The sequence below is a fragment of the Pelophylax lessonae genome, assembly GCF_965119305.1.
Source record: "Pelophylax lessonae genome assembly, chromosome: 12".
Taxonomy (NCBI): domain Eukaryota; kingdom Metazoa; phylum Chordata; class Amphibia; order Anura; family Ranidae; genus Pelophylax; species Pelophylax lessonae.
In genome coordinates this window covers 197,629,385-197,650,280 of record NC_138779.1, presented here as the reverse complement: position 1 = coordinate 197,650,280, position 20,896 = coordinate 197,629,385, and the positions used below count along the sequence as shown (strand labels likewise).

General features: G+C 44.3%; 1 protein-coding gene across 1 annotated transcript; it reads right to left on the bottom strand.

The window, feature by feature from the left end:
- Window positions 1–317: 317 nt before the first annotated feature.
- On the bottom strand, window positions 318–20,586 carry LOC309568421 (urokinase plasminogen activator surface receptor-like). Its single transcript, XM_082274089.1, has 7 exons — window positions 20,465–20,586; window positions 13,856–13,969; window positions 10,582–10,731; window positions 5,259–5,396; window positions 5,023–5,166; window positions 2,778–2,903; window positions 318–649 (listed from the first exon to the last, which is right to left on the bottom strand). Exons 1-7 carry the CDS (start codon window positions 20,517–20,519, stop codon window positions 411–413), a joined length of 966 nt encoding a protein of 321 aa, XP_082130215.1. The 5' UTR covers window positions 20,520–20,586; the 3' UTR covers window positions 318–410.
- Between the last annotated feature and the right edge of the window lie 310 nt (window positions 20,587–20,896).

Below are 20,896 nucleotides of genomic sequence, written 5' to 3'. Positions count from 1 at the left end.
GGTTTGTTGAATTAACACAATAGGCCTCTTGATAAGAAAAGGGTCCACATAAGGCCTTCATAAGCCAATTGATCCAAGTCTGAGTTTTGTCAAAGATTTCTCTGAATTATAATTACATTTACAGTATATTTTAACCAGAAAATAATTGATGATTTTTTTTTAAAATGTCTGAACCTAAAAATAAGAGTTTGACATCCCCGGCATACCATAATAAAATATTTTCCTTCAGATACTTTCCACCACTGATGGTCAGAATTCATAAGATAAATGTGGACATCAGAAATCAGCTTTTAGTACCAGCCCAATCAAAAGCTGTCTTCCTATTTGCTTCCACTGTTTTGTGTTCTGTTACAAAGTTAGACCATCTTTACACATTTTATCACCATATTGGCCTTTATCATCTTGATTGTTCATAGTAATGTCCAAAGAAGTTCCAAAAGTGCCATCAAAGTGACCACTACAATGTAGAAACTGCTGCGTGCCATGGTTGATGCAGACGTGAAATAGGATGCAAGGTTTCCATTGTTACACAGGTTGCCGGTACAGCAGTACAACTTCTGACTGGCCTGGAGGGACATGGAAGCTGATAAACCGTAACACACGTCCGCAGAGCAGCACCCCCGCAGCAGAGTGTTCCCCCGGGGAAAGCCTGGGCAAACACAAGCAGGTCAGGATGAGAAGATTATGAAACCATCAAAATACTTATTGTAAATAAGAGTCCATTCTTTGTCATCATTTTTAAAAGTGCATTCTAGAAGGTGGTATATGATAGGCACCTCTTGTCAATAACAGCATTCTGAGCCTTGGTATAGGTAGCCAGACATGGGAGTAAGTCACACATGTGCAAGTCACAAGCAAGTCTCAAGTCTTAACCTTCAAGTCTCAAGCAAGTCCCAAATTACTGTGGCGAAAAGCAAGCAAGTCAAGTCGAGTCCCTGCTAGAGGTCAAGCAAGTCAAAGTAATTTCGAGTCATATGTCTCAAGTCAAAGTCAAGTCTCAAGTCATGAATACCAAGTCAAAGTCAAGTCGAGTCTTTTATTAATTTTAGTCAAGCAAGTCTCAAGTCCTCAAACTGGTGACTTAAGTCTGACTTAAGTCAAGTCATGTGACTCAAGTCCCCCACCTCTGCCAGTAGCTGACTGACACCATTCTAACCCATGTTTCGGTACCTGTGCCTGAATATCACCATTCTGAACTTGGTACCAGTGCTTCAATAACGCCATTCTGATCCATGCCTTTTTACCAGTTCCTGAATGACAATATTTTGATCCATGTTTTGGTACCAGTATCTGAATGATGCCATTCTGATCAATGCCTTGATACCAGTGCCTGAATGGAACCATTCTGATCCTTGGTACCTCTGCTAGAATGATATCATTCTGATTCATGTCTTCGTACCAATACCTGAATGACACCATTCCGATCCATGTCTTGGTAACAGTATCTTAATGATACAATTGTGATTGTTGGTACCAGTAGCTATAATTACATCATTCTGACCTATGACTTGAAACCCGTAGCTTTTTGATGCCCTTCTGATCCATGCCTTGGTACTAGTACCTGAAATATACCATTCTAATCTAATGGTACCAGTTTCTTATGGACACATTCCTATTTAGGTCTTGGTACCTTAATGACACTATTATAATCAATGTTTTGGTACTAGTACCTGACGGACACCTTCTGATCCATGTCTTGGTACCAGTGCCTGAATTACATCATTCTGATCCTTGGTATCAGTCCTTTAAGGATGTCATTCAGATCCATGCGTGCCTTGGTACCAGTACCTGAATGACACCATTCTAATCCATGTCTTCACCCAAGCACCTGAATGACACCAATTTGATCCATGTCCAAATACCAGTACCTTAGTTATACCATTGTGTCCCTTGGTACCAATACCAAAATTACATAATTCTGACCAATGCCTTGGTACCATTCCATTATTGATTCCATTTTGATCTTTGTCTTTAATTATCATTATTACCTGAATTATACCATTCTGATCCAGGTCATGGTACTTATACCTGAATGATACTATTCTGATTTATGCTTGCTAGCAGTTTCTGATAGAAACCATTCCGATCCAAGTCTTGGTATGGTACCAATACCTAAATTACACTATTCTGATCCATGTCTTGATGGCAGTATCTAAATGCCACAATTTTGATCCATACCTTAGTACCAGAACTTTAATAACACTATTCTGATCCATGTCTTTGTTCCACTGTCTGAATGACATAATTTTAATTCTTTCATTGATAACAGTTCCTGAATGACATCATTCTGATCCTTGTGCTGAAATGATGCCATTCTGATCCATGCCTTGATACCATTGCCAAAATGATATAATTCCCCATTCATAGCACAATAACTGCTGGAATAAGCAGGTTTGTGTATAAACAAACCTTATGAAAATACCAAGACTGGTTGTCACAGAAATCACATGATCGAAAACCATGCTGATTGGATCTTTGGTGGGGGGCAAGCGCTGCCATTGTCTAGGTACATATGGAGATGCATGCTCCTCGTTCTACAATAGAAGGTAGATCAAGGTTCTCTCAGTATGAGGCATAATGTCTGAGAATATTAATCTACCGATTCCAGTTAGAATCTGCAATAGAAACTGAAATCTGATTGGTGGTTGTGGATCATTTCACTCCAGAGAACCTGGTCAGAACCTGCTGAGGAAGAACCTCCAAAGTTACTGATAGAAATACAGTATGCATCTCCCCTGCAACTTCATAGAAGGACAATAACTGAGAAGGTACATTACCTACTGCATCCACACATGAGGTCATGTTTCCGGTACATGATGTAACAGAAGGTGTAGTGCATTCCCCCTGGCCTGTCTCATTGCACGCGTAGCACTGTAGACCATTCAGAGTCTCGTTCACCGTCACTGGAGGAGACAAACATAATCATTCCATTTAATGCATCCAGTAATGGGGAACATCTCCCTACAGGAGACAGAACAATTTATACTTACAGGTTCTCATTCACTAAAATCAAATGTGAAAATGTGTCTCCCACACCCCCTGACACCTAACCTTAACTGGATCTTTAGTCTACTTTATAATCACAACCCTTCTCCTATAGCTTAACATCCTCCAAATTAATACTCTGCCTAACAGTCAACACCTAACGCTTAACCTCGCCTTGACACTTAAAGCTGAAGTTTAAGTATGTCACTTTTTTCAGTTACATTGGTCCAGCTTGGAACAAAAAAATAACCCCCAGCATTGGTATCAGTGACCATAATAATAACCCCCAGCACTGGTGTCAGTAACCACAATAATAAGTCCCTGTACTGGTGTCAGTGACTGCAATAATAACCCAGAGCGTTGGTGTCAGTAACCACAATAATAAGCCCCTGTACTGGTGTCAGTGACTACAATAATAACCCCCAGCACTGGTGTCAGTGACCACAATAATAACTCCCAGCTCAGGTGTCAGTGACAACAATAATCAATCCCAGCATAGGTGTCAGTGACCACAATAATAACCCCCAGCATAGGTGTCAGTGACCACAATAATAACTCCCAGCATTGGTGTCAGTGACCACAATAATAACTCCCAGCATAGGTGTCAGTGACCACAATAATAACTCCCAGCATAGGTGTCAGTGACCACAATAATAACCCCCAGCATAGGTGTCAGAGACCACAATAATAACCACCAGCATAGGTGTCAGTGACCACAATAATAACTACCAGCATAGGTGTCAGTGACCACAATAATAACCCCCAGCATAGGTATCGGTGACCACAATAATAACCCCCAGCATAGGTATCGGTGACCACAATAATAACTCCCAGCATAGATGTCAGTGACCACAATAATCAATCCCAGCATAGGTGTCAGTGACCACAATAATAAATCCCAGCATAGGTGTCAGTGACCACAATACTAAATACCAGCATAGGTGTCAGTGACCACAATATTAACCCCCAGCATAGGTGTCAGTGACCACAATAATCAATCCCAGCATAGGTGTCAGTGACCACAATAATAACTCCCAGCATAGGTGTCAGTGACCACAATAATAAATACCAGCATAGGTGTCAGTGACCACAATAATAACTCCCAGCATAGGTGTCAGTGACCTCAATAATAACTCGCAGCCAGGGGAGGACTGGGCCAGGGGGAAGGGGGGCAATTGCCCCCTGGGCCGCTCTGATATCCTGTGAAAAGGCTGCCCCACTTCTGCCTCAGACATGCCTAAAGGATTCCTGGTAAAGAGAAATAAAAAGTCTCTGCCACTGACATACTGAGTGTAGGATGAAGACAAGGACAGAGCGCATGGACGGTGTAAACTGTGTCTGAGGTCTGAGCAGAGGCCAGTTCCATGCCCCACTTGAGACTCTCCTCCCCTGGCCAGTCCCAACTGAGCTGTCCCAGCTGCCCCCAGCTGATGGCCAGTTAGGGAACCCGGATTCAGCCGGTGATTAGAGAGTACCTGGAGCAGGGCTTCAGCCTGGAATGTGGGTAAGGAGGAGGATGGAAAGAGGGAGAGTGGGAGGGGGGCCTAGTTGCTGCACACTGGGCCTCTGGTTTGTACTTGCCCCCTGGGGTTAAAGTTGCCAGTCTGCCCCTGCTCGCAGCATATATATCAGTGACTGTAAGAATAACCCTGAGCATTAGTCTCAGTGACCTAATAACAACCCCTAGCATTGGTGTCAGTGACCATAATAATAATCCCCAGCATTGGTGCCAGTGGCAGTGCTAATTAAACCCCCTACTGGTGGTTAATGGCAATGTTTTTTTTTTTTAATCCCCTTCCCGTCATTGGTGGTCAGTGCAGGCGATCAGTCCAGCAGCAATGACAATTTACCCCCCCCCCCCAGCATTATTGGTCAGATGATTACACACTCCCACCCTGCTCTATCCCCCCAATGGGGCTGGGACTATACCGCATATTGGGCACCAGGAATGTAAGGTAACACACTTGGTAAGTGAATAGTCTCTACTTCATTATTAAATCAACCCCAGTGTATGCATCAGAGATGAGAAGAACTTACCTGCATTCACACCCTGGTTGCAGTTGCTGTACCCACAGCATGATATCTCAGAATACATTTTTACTCCACCGCTGTTATAATACAGTTTCCGTCCGCAGAGATTCCCAGTCCCGCAGCCTTTGATCACCACATTTGAGCTGGAAACTGCAGAGGCAGAAAACAGTGTCATCAATGCATGTGTCTCTATGGGAAATATACACACACGGACTCCATGTATGTTCTGCCATGTCTCTCACCATTGACATAGACGGTGGTGACGGTCATACATCGATCCTGCACTCCGGCACACTGGATGGAGGTCAGGTTGGAGCTTGCACAGGTGTTGCTGTTCCCCTGACAGCTTCGGCAGTAGAGCGCAGCCACGGGCACACGAGCTGAAAACGAGATCAATCAGGATTATACGGTGGCAGATTTTATGGTGGGTTTACTGACTACGGTGTAACTACAGGAAGGCTGACAACAACAACAACATATTTTAGGGTTATTTTGCCAGGGCTGGCCCAAGACATTGTGCTGCCTGGGTCCAAGAATATAACGCTGCCCCCCTATAAGGCCCCCACATCCATTATTTGATCTACCGTATATACTCAAGTATAAGCCGACCTGAATATAAGCCGAGGCAGCTAATTTTACCACAAAAAACTGGGAAAACGTATTGACTTGAGTATTAGCCTAGGGTGGGAAATGCAGCAGCTACTGGACCCAAATGGACCACCAAGAGACCCAAAACAGGGGCTGCGGGCATGGTGCATGGGCTGCGGACACGGTACAGGAGATGGTACAGGCATGGTACAGGAGATGGTTAAGGCATGGTACAGGAGATGGTACAGGCATGGCACAGGAGATGGTACAGGCATGGTACAGGAGATGGTTCAGGCATGGCACAGGAGATGGTACAGGAGATGGTTCAGGCATGACACAGGAGATGGTTCAGGCATGGCACAGGAGATGGTTCAGGCATGGTACAGGAGATGGTACAGGCATGGCACAGGAGATGGTACAGGCATGGCACAGGAGATGGTACAGGCATGGCACAGGAGATGGTTCAGGCATGACACAGGAGATGGTTCAGGCATGGCACAGGAAATGGTTCAGGCATGGTACAGGAGATGGTTCAGGCATGGCACAGGAGATGGTACAGGCATGGTACAGGAGATGGTACAGGCATGGTACAGGAGATGGTACAGGCATGGCACAGAAGGTGGTTCAGGCATGGCACAGAAGGTGGTTCAGGCATGGCACAGGAAATGGTACAGGCATGGCACAGGAGATGATACAGGCATGGTACAGGAGATGGTTCAGGCATGGTACAGGAGATGGTTCAGGCATAGCACAGGAGATGGTACAGGCATGGCACAGATGTTACATGCATGGTACAGGAGATGCAGTGCTGCGGGCATGGTACCGGCTGAGGAGATGCAGGGGCTGCGGAGGAGTCTCACTTACCTTTCAAAGAGGTACTTTACATTTAAAAAAGGCGGCGCCCGGGCCAAACACGTCACTGCGCAGGGAATAGCCGAACGTGTACTGGCTTTACCGAGCGGCAGCGGCGCATGCGCACTAACCGAGGAAAAGGTATGTGAGACCGTGACTCGGGTATAAGCAGAGGGGGGCTTTTTCAGCATAAAAAAACATGCCGAAAAAGTCGGTTTATACTCAAGTATATACGGTAAGTATGAAATGTAGAAAATATTATCTATACTGTTATCTTCTTCCATAACTCACCACCAGATCGGTCCACCAAACACCCACTGTCTGTCCTCAGTCCTCCTGTCACTCCTGTGTCTTGCCACCACCCTAGAAGATCCAGCCTGCCCTGCGTGAGATGGAGTGCGCTGATGTCTGACGTCATTGCGCTCAGCACGATCACATGAGGGATGTTCCCCGGAGGAGACGCTCCGCCTCCTCATACTCATCAGTTTGCACTACGGGCGTCAGCATGAGATGGGGAAATGCCACCCGTAATGCACCGCAGACTGTTGACACACAAAACTGCTGGAAGAAAAAATCTTGGGAGTCAATTTGCTGCCCCTCTCAAAGTGCTGCCTTGGTCCAATGGACCCAGTGGGACCCATGGTAGGGCCGGCCCTTTATTTTGCTATTGCATAGAGTATGGGGTTGATTTACTGCTGGTTCACACTAGTGTGATGGCAGACATCGCATGTGATTCACACCGCATTGCTGTGCAGATCGCATGCGATGTCTGTGCGATACGATTTCAGCCATACAAACTACAAAATGTATGGCTGAAATCGCATTGCATTTGCACCAGAATGGTGCAGGACCCTTTTTTGGTTCGCACTGGAATCGGATTGCACGGGTGTTCACACCTATGCGATCTGATTCCTGCACCATTTCACTGTTTGCGATCTGCGAACCAATCTGGGGGTGTCATTCACTTTACATTGACAACCCCAGCGATTCACAGATCTCAGTGTGAACCGCTGTGTGATTCTGGTGCGATGCGGAAACCGGCACTGATTCGCAGGGTTTCCCGCATCGCAACAGTGTGAACTGGGACTTAAGGCAAATATACTTTGCAATCTAGAAGTGGATCAAGTCTGACAGGGAAGGGGGGACGGTAGGGGAAGGAAAAACCCCCCCAAAAAAAGGGGGGGATAGGGGTAATTCCCAGCGGAAAATGGGGATTTTAATGCGCCCAGAAACTAATTAATTCTCCATCTGCCCATGCCGCAGCAGGACGGTCTGTTGCAGCATGGGCAGAGGGAGGATTGATTATCTTCTGATACGGGATTTTCTTACATTGGATATGGACCTTTGGTCCATGTGGTGTTTAAAAAATATATGTCTTTGGCTTCTGAGTTTACTTTTGCTCAAGGTTTAATGGCACTATTCTTCCATGGTTTCCCTGCCTAGACCAAACAGCTAATTTCCAGCTCATTATTCAAGATCTCTTTGCATAGAGTTTGAGATATTTATTTGTTTTTATTCAGGGTGTATATTTTGAAAATCCAATAAACACACCCGGATCCTGAGGAAGCCCATGTTGTGGGTGAAACGCGTCGATCCACTGCATCGTAGGATGTGTTAGGCTATCTACACATCCCGTGAGGCATTGTAAATCTCTGACATTCACAGACATAACTAGGCATGATGGGAATTGTAGTTCCTGAACAGCTGGAGGGCCATAGTTTGGACACCCCTGGGCTATGTGGACACACCACTGATATGTTGTACTTCTATGTCTGATTTTACTATACTGTTTTCAATAAATTTGTATATTTTTTATGACTTGTTTTTCCTTCATATTTGGGCACATTAAAATCCCCGTTTTCCTGGTCTGCTGGGAATTGTCCCTATCCCCCTTCCTTCCCCCTCCCCCACCCCTTTTTGGGGGGTTTTCCTTACCCCTACCATCTCCCCTTCCCTGTCAGACTTGGTCCACTTCTAGATTATTCTATCTCAGGGGATCGTGCCAGTATTTTATAGACAGATACTCACTCTCCACCCAATTTATATTACATACAAATATACTGTGCACTCTGCAAGTGCAGTTGCTCCAGAGCTTCGTAAATGAGGTAAAGTTTCACTTTGCAAAGAATACCCAATCACATGCAAGGAAAATTAAAAAAAACAGCTTTTTTGCTTGCACATGATTGGATGATGGGAGTCAGCAGATCTTCTGCCCATTTACTAAGCTCTGGAGCAACTGCAAAGTGCACAGTCCATTCGCATTTAGTAAATAAACCCCTTTATGGACACTATAGGGATTTACTAAAACTGGAGCACTCAGAATCTGGTGCAGCTGTGCATGGTAGCTAATCAGCTTCTAACTTCAGCTTGTTTAACCACTTCCGGACCACCCACCGCGTATTTACATCGCTATTTTGATATTAAATACTGGAGTTATGGCAGCAGATTGCTGCCATAAACCCATTATTTTTTTACACGGCTGGCGGTCCTCTTTCACATAAAAGTGATCCCAGCGGCAAGTTCCCTGCAGGATCACTTTTATGAGTGGTGCCCCTCCCCCTCCCGCCTCTTCCCAGTCGTTTTCCCAGCTTACCGGAGCCGTCGGTAGTGGGGAAAACGATCCGGTCCTTTTAGGTCCTAGGAACGAAGTCAAGTGAGGGCAAGATGGCCCCCACTCGACTCTATGGCCTTGGAGGACCGGAGCGATGTCATACCTCACTTCCTGCCAACGGCCTATTTTTATTTATTTTTTGGATTTAAAAAAAATTACATTTTTTTTTTATTGCTTTTTAGTGTAGATGTGAGATGTGAGGTCTTTTTGACCCCAGATCTCACTGTCATGCTTATTTCTATTACAAGGGATGTTTACATTCCTTGTAATAGGAAAAAAGTGATCAAAAACATTTTTTTAAAAGGAACAGTGTATAAAAAAAAAAAAAAAAAAGCAAAGTAAAAAAAAAAAAGAACACCTTTGGGATGAATTTGAGAGGAAAATGTGAGCCAGGCCTTCTCGTCCAATATCAGTACCTTACCTCACAAATGCACTTCTGGAAGAATGGTCAAACATTCCCATAGTCACACTCCTAAACCTTGTGGACAGCCTTCCCAGAAGAGTTGAAGCTGTTATAGCTGCAAAGTGTGGACCAACTCAATAGTGAACCCTATGGACTAAGACTGGGATGCCATTAAAGTTCATGTGTGTGTACGACTAAAGCCCCGTACACACGCATCGAAATTCGGCCGGAAATTTTCGTCCGACGACCGATCTGCCGATTTTCGGCTTGTTAGTATGATGTTTCCGACAACCAACTCCGACTTTTCGGCTGAAAAAAATCTGGTGTGCAGGCTATAAAATGTTTGTCTGCCGTCAAAACACGGCCGATTTTCGTGCAGTCAGTACAGATTTCGACAGGGAAAAACCTTATGAGCAAGTCTGGGCATGCTCAGAGAAGAAAGAACACAAAGAAAGCAATCCAACACATGGCATCACTTCTGAAGTAGGATTTTGTTGAGCGAGAAAATTCGTGTGCAGTCTAGAGCACATTCCAACCAACAAAACACCACTCTGGACAAAAGACGGACGATCGGTTGGCCGATAATCGGTGCGTGTGTACGGGGCTTAAGACTGGGATGCCATTAAAGTGCATTGCGTCCCAATACTTTTGACAATTAGGGGTAGATACAATACCTGAACCCTGAAAAAGGGGTAGGCCTGTGGACCCCAGAAAGAGTTGGCTTTTTATACTGTCTTGTTGTATGAACATCAATATTTAACGTATCTGGACTTTCAGTTCATTGGTCTGGCACTCTTCTTGGACTTTTGGATATATTTCTAGGTGTCCATTACAGCTGTCAAGTGATTCACAATGTTGCTTCCAGAGTCGTATTTGCCTGGGAATGTTGGACAGTGGGACATCTTCATTTGATATTCCTTATATCCCCACACCATCCCAATCTGTGTTGGGGTGAATAATCCCTGATGACCCAATAGCCTTCTCAAGTCAATGACTTGGAACTGCCATGACTGGGAAATGGCGCCATATCACAATGCCTCCACCATATATGAGACTTTGTATTAGATGTGGGGATTATCAAGCTTCTGGAACTATACACTTTGTTCCTTACCATAGTACGTAGCGTTGTTACACATATCTGTTTCGCAGCAAGAAGAACTTATATATGTCTTCTTAACCCCCAAGTCCATATACACCGACTGGTTACACCTCAGTCCCTGAGAACAGCCCTTGTATGTCCACTCGGTGATGTTGCCGTCCGCTGCAAGAATACAATCCCGTTAGTTCAGTTTTAGGATCAACAGCTTCCATTTCATGTCATTTGTTACATTTTTACACAAAACAACAAATAACAAAAATACTATAGAACATGCTGTGCTTAATTTATACATTGCTTCTTTTTTGTAGCAATTAACAAAAAATGAAACTTTCACAAAGTCCTTTACCCCCCATCCCCTTAAAGAATATTGGATATTCAGGGCCCGTTCAAACTAGAATACGTTACGGGCAACCCGCGCCTCATTCAAACTGCACTGCCCTTGCGTTTTTCAGCGGGTGTCAGTGCAATGTTAACCACTTCTGGACTGGAAGGTTTTTCCCCCTTAATGACCAGGCCATTTTTTGCAATTCCGCATTATTTTAACCGACAATTGCGCGGTCCTACGACGCTGTATACAAATAAAATGAATGTCCTTTTTTCCTCACAAATAGAGCTTTCTTTTTGTGGTATTTGATCCCCTGTGCAATTTTTATTTTTTTGCGCTGTAAACAAAAAAAATTCCAAAACGTGCGTTTCAGATGCCATTAATTTTAATGGCACCTAAAAATGCTGCGCGGTTCTGCCGCAATTGTCACATGATAAATCGCGCTGCAATTGTGACAAACCGCATCGCATGAAGCTTGGCACTCAGAAGTAGCTACTGAACTTTTTGGGGGCGAAAAGCTTCGAGCGACGCAGTGTGCTGCGATTATTGCAGCACGATATATCGGGCGATAAATGCGGCAGAACTGCACTGCGTTTTTTAGGTGCCAATAAAATGAATGGCATTTGAAATGTACAATCCTCAGCTGGGATGTGAAGATTCCATTAGGCTCAAAAAAAAAAAAATTAAAAATTGTCCCTACTTTGTATGTATGTGAGTTAGAGACCTTAGATTGTAAGCTCCTTGAGGGCAGGGACTGATGTGAATGTACAATGTATATGTAAAGCGCTGCGTAAATTGACAACGTTATATGAGGACCTGAAATAAATAAATAAATAAAATAAATAGTGCTTTGGGTAGATACATTATGGTGTATTTATAGAAAATTTACAGAACTATTTGTTCAGGCAAAACATTCGTTTTGAATTCGTGTGAATTAAGGGATGATTTAACCTCTTCGCACCCTCGCTATAGCCAAAAGACGGCACCCATGTACGTCCTTCCATACTCCCGCTGCTTGCGGTCCCGCACATGAAGAGTCACTGCCGCCTCATTAGTGCCCACCAGTGCCCACCAGTGTTGCCAATGAGTGCCTTATCATCTGTGCCAACTATCAGTGCTGCCTATCAGTGCCACCTATCAGTGCCGCCTACCAGTGCCACATATCAGTGCCCATCAGTGCCACCCATCAGTGCAGCCTCATCAGTGCCTCCTGGTCAGTGCCCACCAGTTCCACCTCATTAGTGCCGCCTCATCAGTGCCCATCAGAGCCACATTATGAGTGCCCATCAGTGCAGCCTCATCAGTGTACATCAGTGCCACCTAATAGTGCCCATCAGTGCAGCCTATCACTGCCCATCAGTGCAGCCTCATCATAGTTACATAGTTAGTGAGGTTGAAAAAAGACATCAGTCCATCCAGTTCAACCTATGATGTGTGTGTGTGTTTGCTGTTAACCGTACATTGTATATCCCTGTATGTTGTGGTCTTTAAGGTGCCCATCTAATAGTTTTTTGAAACTATCGATGCTCCCTGCTGATACCACTGCTTGTGGAAGAGAATTCCACATCCTTACTGCTCTTACAGTGAAGAACCCCCTGCGTATTTTAAGGTTAAACCGCCTTTCCTCTAGTTTTAGTGAGTGGCCACGTGTCTTATTGTACCTCCTTTCTCTGAATAGTTTGTTCCTTATGCTAGGGTCACCAGTACAATATTTGTACATTGATATCATATCCCCCCTCAATCGTCTCTTCTCCAGAGAGAATAAGTTCAGTGCTTGTAGTCTTTCCTCATAGCTGAGATCCTCCATTCTCCTAATTATTTTTGTTGCCCTTCTCTGGACTTTCTCCAGTTCCAGCACATCCTTCCTGAGGACTGGTGCCCAGAACTGGACGGAATACTCCAGCTGTGGCCGGACCAGAGTCTTGTATAGTGGGAGAATAATCTCAGGAGAGGAAGGAGAAAAATGACCTGATTGCAAAATTTTATAACAAACTAAGAAAACTGAAAACTTTTTTTTTTTTTTTTTTTTAATTTTTAGTCTTTTTTTGTTTATTTGGCAAAACATAAAAACCCCAGCAGTGATTAAATACCACCAAAAGAAAGCTCTGTTTGTGTGAAAAAAAAAAAAATTATAAAAACTTCATATGGGTACAGTGTTGCATGATTGTGCAATTGTCATTCAAAGAGTGACGACGCTAAAAGCTGAAAACTGGCCTGGCCAGGAAGGGGGGTAAAAGTGCCCAGCAAGCAAGTAGTTAGTGTTGGTCGGCTATTTTTGATCTCCAGGTCAAACGTTATTATTATTTCCTGGCTTCACTCTATTCCATAGGCGTGTGCACAGGGTGTGCCGGGTGTGCCTGGGCACACCCTAATCACCTAGTGCACATTAGCATTATTGCTCTGTGTGCCAGCGGGGAGATGGGAAAGATCTCACTCTTACCAGCTCAGCCATAAGAGAAGTGCTTAAGCACTTCTCTTTCATTGTGCCAGCAGGGAGATGAATGCACCCGGGCCATACATGTAGACACACACATGCATGTGTGCTTGAGATTTGGGGAGCACACCCTAATGTAATGGGCTGCGCACACCTATGCTCTATTCCCTGTGAATGATTAATATTCGACCTGGAGAGAAAACAGCCCAATAACATTTGATTTTTCCCCATTCGCACAGAATGAATGTACATGCAGCTTCACAGGATGAATAAGCTCTGTACAATTTTTTTTTTTTTTTTTTTTTTTTTAATAAATAGTTTTTTTTTTTGGAGAGGTAGGTATTTATTGGAGGTATTTATTGGAGAGGTAGGTACCAGGAAGAGGGAGAGAGGGATTTGGTTCCAAATGAGAACAGTCCCTCCAAATCAGGGACAGTTGGGAGGTATGCAATAAACTGTGTCCTTGTTAGATATTATTCCAAATTCATAATTCGTCCTAAATGTAAATTTAACCCTTTATACCATACCTACAACAGTGAAGGACTGTGACATGCAGCTGGTCTGGTTGAGGATACATTGCTGTGTAGACTCGGGACAGTAATATGGTAATCCTGTACACTGGGTGCATCTCAAGGAAAGACCTGGGAGAGAATCAAGTATGAGATTAGCACAAAATATAATATAATTGTATGTACTGTCTTTAATAATATGATGACTGGCATCTGCTTTTCAAAGAATTGCTTGTTTCTGGCATTTTACCAATAGAAAAAAAAAAGGAGTCACCCTAGGGCAGTGATGGCGAACCTTGGCACCCCAGATGTTTTGGAACTACATTTCCCATGATGCTCCTGCACTCTGCAGTGTAGTGGAGCATCATGGGAAATGTAGTTCCAAAACATCTGGGGTGTCGAGGTTCGCCATCACTGCCCTAGGCTATTAAAGCTGAACTGCAGGGGAACATTTAAAGAAATGTTTTTTTTTTGCCAAAATAATTTTTAATTTTATGTTCATCCAGTCCATGTGACAAAATACAGTAATAATATTTATGGGGGTTATAGTGGTGTCCTCCCTCCACCCCTCCAGCTTGCTGGTTGCACAAAGAAAGAGCAGCAGGAGACTGAAGATGCCAACTTTCTGCTCACTCTGTTCTCTCCTCCTATCAGCTTGTTCCTTCCTTGACACATTTGTATGCAGCAAATCTGATTGGCTCTCAATCCTGCCCCTCCACTCTGAGCTCTGCGGTTCTTTTGATTGCAAGATCACTGTAATACAGGGAGGTGGGGGGGGGGGGATTCTGTATGGACAAAGTAGATATCCTATTAAATCCACGGCACTTTCCCCCAATTTAGAACTAGAGAGGAGAAAACCCCCCACCCTTCCCCCAGTAGGAGAAAAAGGCAGGAGAAAAAAGGGGATTTTCTGGAGCCTTACACAAAAACACAAATATAAAAATCAGAATAATTTATTGATACTTTCAAATATTAAAATCAAAGAAATGACAATAATGTGATTCCCTATACAAATAGTGTATTCGACTGAGCAGAATCAGGTACATGCGATGTGGGTAATTCAGGATCAACGCTTTTCGCCCAGTAGGGCTTCCTCAGGATCCAAATATGAAGAATTAATACCACTACAGATATCAAAATATAATTAACAAGCAGATATAATATTCCACAAAGAGAGGATCAACATATATTAGGCATATTTATATACAGTAAATTCCCCTCCATCGCGGGGGTTACGTTCCGGACCAACCCGCTAAAAGTGAAAATCCGCGAAATAGAAAAACCCTATTAAAATGCATTGTAGGCATGTTTTTTTTACTGTCACTGTACTTTTAAAAGCATTTTAAGGTCTTTAACCACTTAAGCCCCAGAAGATTTTACCCCCTTCCTGACCAGGGCCTATTTTGCGATTCGGTACTGCGTGACTTTAACGGACGATTGCGCGGTCGTGTGACGCCGTACCTAAACAATTTTAACGTCCTATTTTTCCCACAAACAGAGCTTTCTTTTGGTGGTATTTGATCACCTGTGCGATTTTTTGATCATGCGCTATAAACAAAAAAAGACCGTCAATTTTGCAAAAATAACAATATTTTTCACATTTTTTTATGAAATTCCCCCAAAAAAAATATAAAAATCAACATTTTTTAACATTTTCTGGCCAATTTGTTTTATGCTACAAATGTTTGGTAAAAAAAATCGCAAAAAGCGTTTACTAACAAAGGGAAAGATTTTTGTAATTTTTTTTTTAACGTGTAATGGCTGCAATCTGCGATTTTTTTTGCGCTACTGCGACATTGCGGCGGACAGATCGGACCCTTGACTGACATTTTTGACACTTTTGGGGTTACCATTGACATTACTACAGTAATCAGTGCTATACATATGCACTGTTACTGTAGAATGACACTGGCAGTGAAGGGGTTAACTTTTTTGAGAGGGCGGGGTTATGTGTGTCCCTAGGGGCGTGATTCTAACTGTGATTGGCTGTGGCTTGAGGTGTAGGAACAGTGATCAACGGTCCTACATAGTAGAACCGAATGATCACTATTCTTACACAGGGGAGAATGATAGGCGGCTTGTTTACATCAGCCGCCTGCCTTTCTCCCGCTCTAACGGACGATCGTTAGTGACCGGCGGACATCGGGTCTGCCGGTCACACGTGCGGGGGGGTCCGTGACCGGGCGGGAGCGCGCCTCCGGCGGCGCGCGCTCGCTCCCTAGACCCTCACAGGCTAGCGACGTAGTACTACGTTGCTTTGCCTGTGAGGGGCTGACCGCCGCAGTAAATAGTCGTGCGGCGGTCGGCAAGCGGTTAAACACACTTTTAAAACAATAGAAACTGATTTAAACACATAAAAGATACTGAGAGACAGAGCAAGAACTATGGAAAACACAACATTTTAAAATTTTCAATGATTTATATAGTAAAATAACACAGAAAAAAACGCAATAAACCGGGACCGCAAAAAACTGAAATGAGATGGAGCGGGGGTTTACTGTACATATGATGATCATTTCTTTGTGGAATATTATACCTGCTTGTTAATTTCTTTATTGTAAATCTAGCCTAAAGAAGAGGGTGAGGTCTTTGAAACCCTAAAACACATTTAATGTTTCATGTCTTCCTATGAATGAAGACCAATATTTAAGATTTTAGACTCCCAGAGGCTTTGGTCAAAAGGACTCTAAAAAAAGTAATAACAACCAGACAAGGTTTTCTAACCCTTCCTCATTTCCCTTAAAGTATTTTGTTGTGTACCCCCACTTCAGAAATCACCCGTCGCTTTCTGTCCTGAAGGGAACTTCTCCCCCACCCTGTCTAAAACCTAAAAACAAGTATTTGTTGGAGGTGGCTTTAACTTACATCAGAGGTTATGGGGTGCAATTTAAAGCTGATTTCTGGGTAAGTGTAAATGTATCCTTGTAGGTCCATTGCAAGAGGTACATGCTTATTTTGGAAAAGAGAATGGACAGAGGGCGCACCAGCTTAGCATAGAGCTCTGATGAAGGGGGAACACCCACAAAACACGTAAGCGTTTTTTTGGAGGTCTACATCCTTCCACGGCCTGCGGCAGCGGAGGATGCCCAGTGGAGACCCCTGGTGGTCCCTCATTGCTCATTGCTCGTGTTTCATAATCGTTTTTTGAGTATAATGTGTATACATGTCTATTACAATAAATTGTTTTAAAGATAATGCGCTAGGCTGGTGCGCCCTCTGTCCATTTCTCTTTTCCAGTATCTGCTTTGGGTTACCACGACCCGTTGAGAGTGGCAGCACAGCCTGAATTCACTACAATTTGACCTGAATCGCATTTTCAGGATACCAGCCGCAAGGCCACCCCTCAAGCGCAGGAGTCATTTGCTCTTTGTAAATGCTTATTTTGCCCAGGGGTAGGGGAAAAAGCAGTAATGCTTCCCGTTTTCCTCTAATACCCCATTCCTCGTTTGCCAACCAGCTCTTCTTCTGGGATGTGGATGGGCCCTCTGCATCCTCGTGTATAATGCAAGACCATGTGGTTAGAACCACAATCAGATTTTTACTGCTGCAGATTCAACCCCTTCTATTTGTCTTGATGATTATTGTTATTCCAAAAATTTGAGTTGCCAAAAAAAGCAGGAGTAAACTTTCCATGACCAGACCATCCACAGGTTTCAATGCACATGCTCAGGATCTTGCAGGGTAATAGGATATCCCTCTGCCCCAATAGGGCTGTCATGATGATGGTGCCAGTGGGAATTTTTGACATACACCTTTGGGAGCACTGATTTACTTTACTGATGAATCAGATAAGGAATTGGGGGTATAAATACGGTTTCCTTTGAATTGCTCTACTGTGGAATTCTGAGTACATGTGTAAGTGTCCCCTTTGGAAAGCTTCTCCTCACTTCCTGTTCTAATGACAACTTTTGGATTTCTCTTTTTTTTAGTGTCAGTGATATTGGCCACAAGGGTGAACAGAGAGCGTAAACCTCCCCAACGGGGATACAGACAACAGCAATAAAAGCTAACTAGGGGTTCTAACCCATCGCCCCTCTATCCAAGATTAAAAAAAAGTTATGGCTTTAGATATGCTGTACTGCAAATGTTACTTCTAGGCATGTTTAGCACTCAGATGGCATAGATCAGTGGTTCTCAACCACTGGGCCGTTGCCCAGTAGCCAGGCTGTGGCCTCCCTCCTCCTGGGCCTCCAGCCACCGATCCCCTAACCTACCACAGTGCCTCCCAGCTGCAATAGTGCCCCCAACCTCCCATAATTGCCTACAGTTCCCTGCAAACCCCTATGATGCCCCCAGCCTGCTGCAGAGCCCTAACACCCCATTGTGCCCCCAATCTTCAACAGTGCCCCACAGAGCCTCCAAACCATCCACAGATTTTTCTAGCCCCTGCATTGCCCTCCACATTGCCCCCCAACCTCCCACAGAGCCTCCTAGCCTCTGCAGTGCCCTCCAGTCCCCCACATTACCCCTGCAAAGCCCCCTGCTTTATGAAAAGACCCCCATCCCCTTCCAGAAACCAAATCTCTTACAGTGCTACTGAGTCTGCTGCAGACTCCCCCAACCCCATCCAGAACCCCCTTCCCCCCCCCCCCCCCAACAGTGACACCTAGCCCCATCCAGAGTTTTCCAGCATTTCAATACTGTTATTTCTAGGTAGGTTTTGTGCTCAGATGGTGTAGAAAAGTGGTTCTGAAGCACTGGGCCATTGCCTACCGCCTCCAGCCGAAGATACACTAACCTACCACTGTGCCTCCCAGCTCCAATAGTGCCCCCAGCCTCCCATAATTGCCTGCAGTGCCCTGCAACCCCCTACAGTGCCCCCAACCTGCTGCACAGCCCCACATTGTGCCCCCAACTTCCAACAGTTTCCCACAGTGACTCCCTACCTCCCACAGACCCACCTAGCCCCTACAGTGCCCTCCAGACTCCCACAGTACTCCTGCAGAGCCCTCAGGTTTCTGAAAAGACCCTCATATCCTTCTAGAAACCTAATCTCCTACAGGGCTACCAAGTTTGCCTCTATCCCCCTCCAGAACCACTAACCTACCACTAACCTACCACTGTGCCTCCCAGCTCCAATAATGCCCCCAGCCTCCCATAATTGACTGCAGTGCCCTGCAACCCCCTACAGTGCCCCCAACCTGCTTCACAGCCCCAGCCCCCCATTGTGTCCCCCAACTTCCAACAGTTTCCCATAGTGACTACCAACCTTCCACAGACCCACCTAGCCCCTACTGTGCCCTCCAGTCTCCCACAGTACCCCTGCAGAGCCCCCCGGTTTCTAGAATCTACCAAGTCTGCTGTAGAGTCCCCTATCCCCCTCCAGAACCCAATTCCCCCCATGAGTGACACCTAACCCCATCCAGAGCTTTTCAGCCATTCAGTACATGTTTTGTATTCCCATACTTTTATAGTATGAGTATATAACTTTTTATACTGTTGGGACATGGAAGGTTTGGAAGAATTTAACCGCTTGCTGACTGCCACAAGTACATATACTGCAGCGGTCAGCCCCGGCCAGGCAAAGTGACGTATGTATACGTCACTAGCCTGTCAACGGCTTGTGAGCCAATAGCGGGCCCCGGCTCGTTCACTAAGGAGTCCGTGCGTGGGACCGGCGGACCCGATGTCCGCCAGTCACACTACGATCGTCAGTAGAGAGGGAGAAAGGAGGGTGGCTAATGTAAACAAGCCGCCTGTCATTCTCCCCTGTGTAAAAATGGAGATCAGACGGTTCTACTATGTAGGACCGTTGATCTCTGTTTTTACAGTAGTAGCCACAGCCAATCACAGTTAGAAGCCAGCCCCTAGGACACACTTAACCCCTCCCTTTCCAATACAGTTAACCCCTTCCCTGCCAGTGTCATTTTTACAGTAACAGTGCATATGTATAGCACTGATTACTGAAGTAATGTCACTGGTAACCCCAAAAGTGTCAAAAATGTCAGTCAGGGGTCCGATCTGTCCGCCGCAATGTCGCAGTCCCGCAAAAAAATCGCAGATCGCTGCCATTACGCGTTAAAAAAAAAAACAACAAAAATGACAAAAATCTTTCCCTTTGTTAGTAAACGCGATAAATTTTGCGCAAACCAATCAAAATACACTTTTTGCGATTTCTTTTTTACCAAACATATGTAGCATAAAACAAATTGGCCGAAAATGTTAAAAAATTTTGATTTTTACATTTTTTTTGGGGGGAATTTCATATAAAAAAATGTGAAAATATTGTTATTTTTGCAAAATGTATGCTCTTTTTTTGTTTATAGCGCATGATCAAAAAATCGCACAGGTGATCAAATACCACCAAAAGAAAGCTCTGTTTGTGGGAAAAAAAAGGACATCAAATTCATTTAGGTACAGCGTCGCACGACCGCGCAATTGTCTGTTAAAGTCACACAGTAAAAAATCGCAAAAAAAACCCTGGTCAGGAAGGGGGTAAAATCTTCCGGGGCTTAAGTGGTTAACAGACCCTGGTCTCGAAAAGGTCGAGGACCACTGGTAAAGACAGACTCTAACCAAGTGTAAACTTATACCGTCTTCTAGGACTTCCTATTCCTCCACCTCGGAAGAAATGAAGATTGATCTTACTTCCAAATGTATACATAAATAAATCTATATTGTACTCACCGGCCGGTAGAAGAGCGAAGAGGAGATGAAGTATCAGTAACTTGCTCATTTTCATGAATTCTCCTTATTTTTCGTTTCTTTGATTCACTTGTCTGTCCCTGATAGACCTGGTCTGCCCGGCTTTACCTGTCCCTCCCTTCTGCCTCCCTCCCTCTTACCTTCCCCTCCCTGCTAACATTTTCAGATTTTCTGACCCGTCTGCATATTTTACTTTGTCTTTTGTTGCAATACAGAGACAGCGAGAAGAAGTATGAGTTATGCTGTGTTCAACAGAGAAAGAACAGCTAGTAAAGCTTTCAAACTTGGAGAAAAAATAAAAGGCAAAGTAGAGATTCTGGCTTTTAAAATTCTAAATAGGAGATGAGCCAAATTCTGAGCTTTTATTTCACATGGAAGGGTCATTTTTTTTAAATCCCAGAATTCACTTTAGCT

Bases quoted from the DNA above. Each gene is read 5' to 3' on its own strand.
- LOC309568421 (XM_082274089.1), bottom strand. From the start codon at position 20,519: ATGAAAATGAGCAAGTTACTGATACTTCATCTCCTCTTCGCTCTTCTA. The intron at 5,167-5,258 runs GTGAGAGACATG...CTGCCTCTGCAG, and splicing joins CACCACCGTCTATGTCAATG to TTTCCAGCTCAAATGTGGTG. The intron at 2,904-5,022 runs GTAAGTTCTTCT...TGTCTCCTCCAG, and splicing joins CAACCAGGGTGTGAATGCAG to TGACGGTGAACGAGACTCTG.